The sequence below is a fragment of the Cetorhinus maximus genome, chromosome 3 (assembly GCF_964194155.1).
Source record: "Cetorhinus maximus chromosome 3, sCetMax3.hap1.1, whole genome shotgun sequence".
NCBI classification, from domain to species: domain Eukaryota; kingdom Metazoa; phylum Chordata; class Chondrichthyes; order Lamniformes; family Cetorhinidae; genus Cetorhinus; species Cetorhinus maximus.
The window spans coordinates 49,843,991-49,855,859 of NC_135881.1; the positions used below are offsets into that span (position 1 = coordinate 49,843,991).

The following is an 11,869-nucleotide window of genomic DNA, read 5'->3' on the forward strand; positions in this document are numbered from 1 at the left end:
CACCTTGATTATCTCGCTCTTCAACTGTCTAAACTGAAGGGACTACAAGTCAAGGTTTATGCAACCTGTCCTTGTAATTTAACCCTTCAGGCCCTGGCATATATCTCTAGTTTCTTTCATGCCCCCTCTGAGCTCATCCTGTCCGTGAGACCCAACTACTACTCCCTTGACTCTATTCCAACCAGATGCTGACTAGTCACCTTGCTGTAACAACTGTCACTCAGTTGGGAACCATTCCACTTCTGAATCGGAAGATTGTGGGTGTAAGCCCCACAACAGAGACTTGAGCACAACTTAACGGTCCAGTGCAGTACTAAGCAAGTGCTGCAATGTGGGAGATGCCGTCTTTTAGATGGGACGTTAAACCAAGGCCCCCTCTGTACTCGGTAGATGTAAAACATTCCATGGCACTATTTCAAAGTTGGACAGGGAAGTTCCCCCTGGTGTTCTGGCAATTATTTATTCTTCCTTCAACATCACCTGAAAACAAATGATCTGGTCATTCTCACATTGATGTTTGTGGGAGCTTGCTATGCTGAAATTGGCTGTCATGTTTCCCACATTATAATAGTGACTGCACTTCAAAAGTACTTAATTGGCTGTAAAGTACTTTGAGCCAAGCGCTTTAAGGGGAGGCGATGATGTAGTGGTATTATCACTGGACTCATAATCCAGAGACCCAGGGTAATGCCTGGGTTCAATCCCGCCAACAACAGATGGTGGAATTTGAATTCAATAAAAATCTGGAATGAAAACTCTAATGATCGTTTGTTGTAAAAACCCATCTGGTTCACTAATGTCCTTTAGGGAAGGAAATCTGTTATCCTTACCGGGTCTGGCCTACATGTGACTCCAGACCCACAGCAATGAGGGTCTCTTAAATGTCCTCTGAAATGGCCTAGCAAGCCACACCTCCACTCGGCATCGACCTAGGCACCAGAAACGACAACGGCAGTTGTAGCCCTGTCGACCCTGCAAAGTCCCCCTTACTAACACCTGGGGGCTAGTGCCAAAATTGGGAGAGCTGTCTCACAGATTAGTCACGCAACAGCCTGACATGGTCATCCTCATGGAATTGTACCTTACAAACAATGTCCCAGACAGCACCATCACAATCCTTGGGTATGTCCTGTCCCAGCAGCAGGACAGACCCAGCAGAGGTGGCTGCACAGTGGTATACAGTCGGGAAGGAGTTGCCTTGGGAGTCCTCAACATTGCCACTGGACCCCATGAAGTCTCATGGCATCAGGTCAAACATGGGCAAGGAAACCTCCTGCTGATTACCATGCACTGCCCTTCCTCAGCTGATGAATCAGTACTCCTCCATGTTGAACATCACTTGGAGGAAACACTGAGGGTGGCAAGGACGCAGAATGTACTCATTGTGGGGGACTTCAAGGTCTGTCACCAAGAGTGACTCGTGAGCACCACTGCTGACCTAGCTAGCTGAGTCCTAAAGGACATAGCTGCTAGACTGGGTCTGCAGCAAGTGGTGAGGGGAAAAACATACTTGACCTCATGCTCACCAACCTGCCTGCCGCAGATGCATCTGTCCATGACAGTATCGGTAGGAGTGACCATGGCACAGTCATTGTGGAGATGAAACCCTGCCTTCACATTGAGGTTTCCCTCCATCATGTTGTGTGGCACTACCACTTGCTAAATGGGATAGATATTGAACAGATCTAGCAACTCAAGACTGGGCATCCATGAGGTACTGTGGGCCATCAGCGACAGCAGAATTATACTTGAACACAATCTGTAACCTCATGGCCTGGCATATCCCCCACTCTACCATGACCATCAAGTCAGGAGATCAACCCTGGTTCAATGAACAGTGCAGGAGAGCATGCCAGGAACAGCACCAGGCATACTTAAAAATGAGGTGTCAACCTGGTGAAAACACAGGATTGCTTGTGTGCAAACAGCACAAGCAGCAAGTGATAGACAGAGCTAAGCGATCCCACAACCAACGGATCAAATCTAAGCTCTGCAGTCCTGCCACATCCAGTTGTGAATGGTGGTGGACAATTAAACAACTCACTGGAGGAGGAGGCTCTACAAATATCCCCATCCTCAATGATGAAGGAGCCCAGCACATCAGTGCAAAAGACAAGGCTGAAGCATTCGCAACAACCTTCAGCCAGAAGTGCCAAATAGATGATCCATCTCAGCCTCCTCCGGAGGTCCCCAGCATCACAGGTGCCAGTTTTCAGCCAGTTCGATTCACTCCACGTGATATCAAGAAACGGCCGAAGGATACTGCAAAGTCTTTGGCCCTGACAATATTCCAGCAATAGTGCTGAAGAATTGTGTTCCAGAACTTGCTGCGCCCCTAGCCAAGCTGTTCCAGTACAGCTCCAACCCTGGCATCTACCCGGCTATGTGGGAAATTGCCCAGGTATGTCCTGTACACAAAAAACAGGACAAATCCAACCTGGTCAATTACCGCCCCATCAGCCTCCTCTCGATGGAAGGGATCATCAACAGTGCTATGAAGTGGCACTTGCTTAGCAATAACCAGCTCACTGATGCCCAGTTTGGGTTCTGCCAGGGCCACTCAGCTCTTGACCTCATTACAGTCTTGGTTCAAACATGGACAAAAGAGCTGAACTTCCGAGATGAGGTGAGAGTGACTGCCCTTGACATCAGGGCTGCATTTGACCTAGTGTGGCATCAAGGAGCCCAAGCAAAACTGGAGTCAGTGGGAATCAGGGGGGAAAACTGTCCACTGGTTGGAGTCATACCTAGCACAAAGGAAGATGGTTGTGGTTGTTAGAGATCAGTCATCTCAGCTCCAGGACGTCACTGCAGGGATTCCCCAGGGTAGTGTCCTTGGTCCAACCATCTTCAGCTGCTTCATCAATAACCTTCCTTCCATCATAAGGTCAGAAGTGGGGATATTTGCTGCTGATTGCACAATGTTCGGCACCATTCGCGACACCTCAAATACTGAAGCAGTCCATGTCCAAATGCAGCAAGATCTGGACAATGTCCAGGGTTGGGCTGACAAGTGGCAAGTAACATTCGTGCCACACAAGTGTCAGGCAATGACCATCACCAACAAGAGAGAATCCAACCATCGCCCCTTGATGTTCAATGGCATTAACATCACTGAATCCCCCTTTATCAACATCCTGGGGATTGCCATTAACCAGAAACTGAACTGGACTAGCCATATAAAAACTGTGTCCACAAGAGCAGGCCAGAGGCTAGGAATCGTGCGACGGGTCACTCACCTCCAGACTCCCCAAAGCCTGTACCCCATCTACAAGGCACAAGTCAAGAGAGTGATGGAATACACCCCACTTGACTGGATGAGTGCAGCTCCCACAACACTCAGGAAGCTTGACACCATCCAGGACAAAGCAGCCCGCTTGTTTGGCGCCACATCCACAAACATTCACTCTCTCCATCACCGACGCTCAGTAACAGCAGTGTGTACCATCTACGAGATGCACTGCAGGAATTCACGAAGGCTCCTTCAACAGCATCTTCCAAACCCACAACCACATCCATCTAGAAGGATGAGGGCAGCAGATAGATGGGAACACCACCGTCTGGAAGTTCCCCTCCAAGTCACTCACCATCCTGATTTGGAAATATATTGCCGTTCCTTCACTGTTGCTGGGTCAAAACCCTGGAACCCCAATCCTACTAGCATTGTGGATGTACCTACACCACACAGACTGCAGTGGTTCTGGAAGGCAGCTCATCACCACCTTCTCGAGGGCAACTAGGGATGGGCAATAAATGCTAGCCCAGCCAATAAAGCCCATATCCCTTGAATGAATTTTTTTAAATCTTGCCGTTTTGAAAAGCATTATATAAATGCAGGTCTTTTTTTTCCTTTTCTGATCACCATATTTGCTGATGATGTTAACAGCTCGCCCGCTGCAATTACTGACCCACCTCCCTTACAAATTTGCCTTCATCCCTGATTTTTTTTCATGAGATGTGGATTTCGATAGCAAGGGTAACATTTATTACCACTGGTGACATCCACCTCTACCTCCCAACCACCTCTCTCAACTCAACTCGCCAAGGGTTGGCACCTGTACCTAGTGGAGTGCCACAGGGATCAGTGCTGGGACCAAAACTATTTACAATCTATATCAGTGACTTGGATGTAAGGTCGCTAAATTTGCCAATGACACCAAACTTGGTAGGGGAAGTAAGTTGTCAAGAGGAGGTAGAGTGTCTGCAAAGGGATATCAGCAGGTTAAATGAGTGGGCAAAAATTTGGCAGTTGGAGTATAATGTGGGAAAATGCAAATTTGTCCAGGCGGGCAGGAAGAATATGAAAGCAGTATACTATTTAAGTGGAGAGAAATTGCAGAGCTCGGAGACACAGAGGGATCTCGGTTTCTTGGTACATGAGTCACAAAAAGTTAGTATGCAGGTACACCAAGTGATTAGAAAGACAAATGGAATGTTGGTGTTTATTGCAAGGGGAACGGAATATAAAAGTAGGGAAGTTTTACTGCAGCTGTACAGAGCTTTGGTGAGACCACATCTGGAGTATTGTGTACAATTTTGATTTCCTTATTTGAAAAAGGATATAATTGTGCAGTTCAAAGAAGGTTCACTTGACTCAATCCTGGGATGAAGAGCTTATCATACGAAGAAATGTTGAACGGGTTGGGCCTAAAACCATTGGAGGTTAGAAGGATGAGAGACGATATGGAAACATGAAATCCAGAGGGGACTTGATACGGTAGATACTGGGAGGATGTTTCCTCTTGTGGGGGAAACCACAACCAGGGAACAGAATTTAAGAATAAGACTCCCTTTTAAGACTGAGATGAGAATTTTTTCCTTTAGGGTTTTGTTAGTCTGTGGAATTTTCTTCCCCAGACAGCAGTAGAGGCTGAATCATTGGCCCATAGCTTACGAGCTTCCCAGCGACGGATTTGGGGGTTACCCAAAGATGTGCTGGGGAATCCCTCTGGGAAGTTCCCAGGTAAAGGTTTGCAAGGAAATTGCCCAGAAGTGCAGACTTCCTCTGGACAATTGCACTGTGGTTTAAATTGCAAGCATCAGGTGGTTCCGCCAGGGTTATACCAATAGTTACTCAGAAAAAGTTAAAGAATTAAAAACTCTTACAACTTCTACACACCCTCCGCCCCCAAACTACGGAATCCACCCCGCCCCCAACCTCGGAACCCCCATGCCTCAGACACCCCTGGAACTCTGACTCCCACCACCCCCTTTGGACCTCAGACCAACCTCCACTCCCGAAGTCAGACTCTCCGACCTCAAATTTTGTCCAGTAATGTACCTGCGAAGTGCCTTGTGACATTTTACTAGGTTTGAGGCTTTTTAATTGCAATTTGTTGGTATTTTGGGAGTCTGTGCTGTATTCCCTCCAAGGTTGATATATCTTTGAGATGCCCAAAACTGAACATACTACTCCAGATGGGTCTGACCAGGGCTCTGTGCCATGCAGCACTACTTACTCGCTTTGTATTCCAATCACCATGAAATTAAAGATCTGCATTCCATTCGTTTTTTGATTATCATGTCAGGGTGGTCACCACAATAAACTTTTCTAATTAAATTGTTCTCTTGGTGTATGAATTCCTAGTACAGAGAATGTACTACAGCCGGTTTTACTTTTTTAATTACTTTGTAATTGGACAATTTGTCCTTCTGTCAAGCCTAGGAAGTTCGGTCTGCCTCCCTTCCTCTTTACCCTCCCTATCATTTTATCTAATACTTGCCTGGAATTTCTACATGTTTTCTGCTCTGATATTGCCAAAATCCAGGCAGAATCGACTTCAATAGAGGAAAAGATTGCAAAATTTAAACATACGTGCTTTCAGCCTATAACCACTCACAACAGAGGTTCCATGATCCTTTGTTAGTTCAAAAGTTAAAACGCTTAAACCCTGACCACAAAACTGGCCATGCCCTCAGCCAGAAGGGCAAGCTTCCACTGATTGCGTCCATTTGTGGATGTTTATCACATTGCATCTAGAATTTAGGGCACACAGGCACCTACAACCATGTTTATCCATCATTAATGACCTGCGACTGCAGTGACCAGCAATCAATTGAAGCCTCACTAGGACCTGTTTCTCAGACTGATCCTACAATTACTTTTCAATTCATTTAAATTATTTCAAATTCAGTCAGTTGATTTGCCCTCGGTACAAATGGTCTTTGACCAGCAGTCAGTTGAAACCACTGACCTGTTTATTCAGTTGTAGCAATTGCTTGAACATATTTTCAATTTAAATTAGCTTAGTTCAGTAACCTTCAAGTTTCATTGGCCATGCTCCAGTTAATGATTGATTATGTTCAATTATGCTGCTCCTTGAGCTGATACATGGGAGATTCCGGGGCTTTTGCAAATGAGTTTGCATGGAACTCGTGCATAACTTCACCTCAGTAAATCTGGCATAGTATCTAGCATATTCTTGGCGTATTTTCTTGATAGTGACCTGGAGTTTCTGCTAGGGGCATGATAGTTACAGGGTTAGACTCTATTCTTTTGGAATCATGTATGTCCCTGTACTGCATGGAGGAGCACAGGAACAAAACTATTTAATTTTTCACAACCCACATAAAATTGCCTACAGATCTACAGAACCAAAACTAAGGGCCCCCCAGATAAGATTGTTTGAATATTTAGACTTTTAATTGTGAAATAGAAATTGTATTTTGAACTTCATCTCATGCCTTAGCGGATTATTTGGATTTCAGAATATTACTACGCGTAAGGGATAGAGAAATAATTTTGGAGATCTCTACTTTTGTCTTTTTGGGGAGCATAAGGAAATATAGGTAAAGAAGGTACCTTTAAATTGTTACATATTCGTTGGCTTGAAGCTCAAATAATTGGAGTAAGGCTTCATTCAGTGTATAGTGTCCATTCTGTTATATGGTAAGGTACCAATGAATGCCACATTATATGATCACATCACGTATATGATTTTAAAATATATTTACAAAAGCATTAGAAAGTACTAGAAACTAGTAGTTTCACTGAAATTATTGTTTGTGTAGAATCCTTGCATATTTAAGTACCCAGGTTACAAAAATATTCTGTGTATTCACAAGGAGTAAAAAATGTCCAAGAAACTTTGCTGTGGCCTGTGCACTTATCACTTTATCTCTTAAAAAATCTTGCATCTGCACCTACTTAGTTTCCTGCAAAATTTTGCTTCCTCTTTGCATATTTTTGTCACATTTTTATGTCAACTTTTTCCCATTATTTCTTCGCCCTTATTTCTGATAAAAACTGTCTGTGTAAACTTGTCACTTTGCAATTGCACCCTCCAGCCATTGACAACACTTGTACTTCTCATCATCTCAGGCTTTACTGTAACTCTTATTTATCTGCTTTCCAAACCCCTATATGTTTTTCTCTTAAACTATAAATACAACAAAGCATCAAAAGGCGGAGTGTATGATTTAAGTGGATACTGAATTACATTTCCTATAAACTGCTCCGATTATTCCTTGCCCTTGGTCTTTGGGTAATCACAGATGATGATCAAAAAGCTTAAATAAAGCTCAGAACAAATTTTGTTATTACTAGTGAGATTACCATATAGTAGAAGTGATGATTTGTAGGCAGTGTTAATTTTCATGTAACATGCTTGGGGTGTCATTGGTCTCATGCTGGCATGCATATAAAGATTTCACTACATTATACTTTGAATCTCTGCAAATTTTAAAGCCATTTATAAATAGGGTGATCCGTGAGGGACAATGCAGTTGCATGGTAGCCTTTAGCTCACGTGCAGGATTTGGATGAGGTTGAGCAATGTACAATTTTGGATGACCAGGCACTGTAAATTTGAGATGATGCTTCAGTAGGATTGCCTTTTGGCACCAGATTTGGAATTACAACGGGGCCATCACATTTCCTTGTTAAGTTATGCCAGGCTAATGGGAAAATTATATTTCAATATTGCGCTTTTAATGCTTCTGAATCTGGTGCAGACTCGATGGGCCAAAGGGCCTCTTCTGCACTGTGATTCTGTGAACTAATTGCAGTATCCTCTGTTTGCGACTAGGTTCTTCATTGCGTTGTATTCTAATGTTCAAATTTTTAATTGTGGTACCAAATGGGTCCTTAAAGTTCCACCATTTTAAACTATCTTCAAATGAAAAGTAAAAGTTGTAATGCTTTGATCAATTATTGCTCCTATACATTGTAGCTATATTTGAGCAGGTGTATTCTAGAGAGTATAAGAATAACATGTTGGATTGGCGGGATCACATGGTGAGATTGTACCTTCAGTATCTTATTTATTATCCCATTTATAGCTGACCCCTGGAGCCATAATTTGCATCACCTGGTTCATAGAACTGTCCTGTTAATTCTATGGCCATTTCAGTAAAGCAAGAGAGACGAAAAGAGCACTTTCCCCTCCTCTCCTACCCCATCCCCACTCTGAAAATAAATGTCTGTTTAACTTCTGTTTCTATGGCTGGTGTATTCAAATTAAAACCACCCAGAAAGAATTGTATAGCTGAACGGGTGCCAGTTTGCATTCATGCCTGCCCTTTTAAAATCTCAGCAACACTACCAAATGCCAAAAACAGGGGCAAATGGCTAAATAAAGCAAGTGAATTTAGATTCTATTTGAGTGGGTTATCACACATTCATTTTGCCACGTGATCGCCTGCATATTCTGTATTTTTAGGTGTGTTACTTGGATAAATTCATTTTGAAAACATAACCATGGTTATAGTGCTTTTAATGTACTCCCCAAAACTGTTTATTGTGAGGGGCATTATTTACTTACAAATGTTATTTTGAATATAGTTGTAAAGTGGCATGTTTAGTGTGTCTGACCAAAAAAAAAGCTAGCCCAACAAATTTTGATTCAAATGTTTTTTTTCCCCGTTTAACAGGGCTCTTGGGGATCCGGGAAGGATCAGTACAGCAGGGATCTGCTTGTGTCATCCATCTTTGCTGCAGCCAGCCGTAAAAGAAAGAAAAAGGATATAAAGCTACAACAAAGCAGCTCAGATGATGAATTGGAAAGTGTATTTTCCAGGAAAGAAGTATCAAACCATTCCAATCCTGATGCAGCCAAGAAACTGGGGAATAAAGGAGAATCTGAAAATGAAGTAGACTTTACTGAATTGAAGGGAAAACAAGATAACTGGTATAGTGAGCAGCAAAAGAAGGACAGTATAGATGAAAGGAGCCGGTCTTTTTCTATGGCATTGATAGAAAAGTATGGAGTGAGAAAAGAAGCTCCTCTAGAAGATACAAACCCCAGAGAGCAGAACCTTCCAGCATACTGCCAAAAATGCACAGACTCGCCTAATGTTAGCTGTCTCAGTTCACAGCTAATTACAAGCACAATGCCCATTTCTACTGCTGAGGTTTCTGCTAGTAATGTGAACTCTCACATTGAAATGACTTACTTAAATACTACAATCAGCAATCCATCTTTGGTCTCTCAGCAGCAAACTAATTTAAGTAAGTCAAAGAAATCAGAAGTCAAAAGCATAGATGTAGGTACTGCAGATGTAAGCTCCATCACATCAGACTATTCCACAACTTCGTCTACAATATACCTTACAGGTATGGACTCCCACACACTGAATGCAGAAGTCCAGTCAGTGACAGAAAGCAAAGGTGATGAGGCTGATGATGAAAGAAGCGAACTTGTTAGTGAAGGACATCATGTAGAAACAGATAGTGATAGTGACTTTTCTGTTTTTGCTGCAAGTTGTGCACCTGACAAGGTTCTACGTGTAATGAGAAAGGATACAGCAAAAGATATCAGGAGAAACTCAGAAGGAAGTGACAAGACTGGAACAGAAGGAAGTTCAACACCAGGGCTCGATGATAGAAAAGCATTCAGTTCACGTAAGCTTATTGAATGTGATACACTTTCCAAGAAAAAGTCTCTTCGATTGAAGGGTGATAGTGAGGTAGCAATGGATACAAACGAACAGAAAGAGTCAAATAGAGCGTACAAGATGTTTGACGTGATGAAGAAAGGGAAGTCCACAAGCAGCCTGGCTTCATTCATAAAAAATGAACACGATAGGGTAGAGCCTGCTTGGAAACTAAAAATTACAGAGCGTTTAAAACTACGGCTAAAGACTTCTGCAGATGATATGTTTGGAATTGGCATACAAAAGTCGGGCTCTTCAGAGGCCAGTAAAAAAAAGAATATTAGGCGGAGACATACCATGGGAGGAAATAGGGATTTTTCAGAGCTCAGTGTTCTGAATGCATGGAGAGCACAAGAACAGAATTCTCAAAGTAATGCAGAGAGTGGGGGAGATGAATCTCCGTTATCAGCAGTGGACCGCCTGAAACCAAAATGCCAATCCCAGGACCTCTCGATTACAGAGTGGCTTGCACGAGAGCGCTTACGCACTAGCACATCAGATTTGCACACAGAAAAGGCCTCGGAGCCAAGAACTGTGGACAGTTCAGACAAAGGAACAAATTCAAAGTTGCTTGCATCATCTAGAGAAGATGCAAGCAGCTCTGGTAGTTTGCCCCAACTCAGCCGACCTTCCCCTTCAGCATCACCGAGCCCACTACCTTCAGCAGGCCAAGTGAATGGTGACAGCCTCCAAACCAAGGGAAAAAGCAATTTTAGTACAACTGTTGATGCTCATCCCCATAAAATATCCAGTAATCAAGTAGTCAAGTCTCGCTTCTATCAGTACTTGTAGGTCTGCAATTATTTATGTGTCTAGTGCTGCGGAAAATTGTACAACAAATTGCTCGTCAAACAGTATACTGATTTTTTATTGATTCTCCTGTACATATTTCTCTGTACTTGAATTTTAAAATGGTGGATGCTCTGCTGCTCTGCCTATAATACAGGCTGGTTTCTGTGCTGGATGCTGTGGAAGCTCTTTACAGCACACACTGACAGCCAGAAAAATGATAAACTTTTGTATAAAATGAATTTATGAATTCAGTACAAAAGAGCATCAAGTGCTGAAACCTTCCAATGCAAAATTCCATAAACTACTCGTACTGCATGATCGGTGATTCCTGCATACATCTTACACGCTCTACAATTGGATACTGCTGCATATATTTTACATCAGCTTATAAGGGCGAGCAAATCAAACACTTATTGGAACTTAATTGTTTGAACTTCAGTTGCTAAAGCAAGTGCCTCATCTCAAAAAAAATTGGTTTAGATAGGGTGCCATATTGTCTTTTTAGTTCAAAAGGCTAGAAATCTACTGTGAACAAATGAAGTTTTATCTACAAACAAAACAAAAAGATCATTAAAATAATTTTCCAGATTTTATTAACTGAACAAATAGAGCTTCCACACTATAGGCATTCCAGTTGAATCTTAAGAACATTTTTTTAAGTCAGACTTTTAATACAGTCTTTGTATTGGACTTGAATTTTTAAAGTTTCTGTAAAGATACTTAAATGTGTATATAATTTCATGTGTAGCTTTTTCAAATTTGAGATTTGATAAAAGCTTTGTAACATAGGCATGTAGATAGTGGTCTCTGGAAAAACTGGTCCCTTGCTCATTTTTAATCATCTCTAAAGAGAGTCTTAACTGTGCATGAGAACTGTTTTCTCAGATTCAACATTGTATTTAGCCTGTGTACAGATATAGACAAATGGTTTGTAAATGTCCCCTGGAAACACTGGAAATAAATTTTTTGTTTCTGTGGATCTTAGTTTTTGTTCCTTTGGTTGTAGAAGGCAATGAAATCAGAAGTCCTTTCTGTAATATTTTGGTATTTTTAATGTGTGTAGAGTCGCTCTTTCTTGCTTATATTCTTATCCCTTTGTGTTTTAATGGTCTGGCCATTCCTATTTTCTTCATCCTTCAGACATCAGCATGGATTAGATCAGGTATCTTGAAGGCACAGGACGCAGCATCATCCTAGGAATTCT

General features: G+C 42.3%; 1 protein-coding gene across 3 annotated transcripts in view; it reads left to right on the forward strand.

Moving 5' to 3' along the window:
- arhgap21a (Rho GTPase activating protein 21a) overlaps positions 1-11,644 on the forward strand; it is a 279,776-nt gene extending 268,132 nt beyond the window's left edge. For all 3 annotated transcript variants that reach the window (XM_078538117.1, XM_078538122.1, XM_078538126.1), the window contains one exon: positions 8,872-11,644. In XM_078538117.1, coding sequence (XP_078394243.1) covers positions 8,872-10,665 — 1,794 coding nt within the window. In that variant the 3' untranslated portion in view covers positions 10,666-11,644. The remainder of the gene's footprint in view (positions 1-8,871) is intronic.
- Positions 11,645-11,869: the final 225 nt, after the last annotated feature.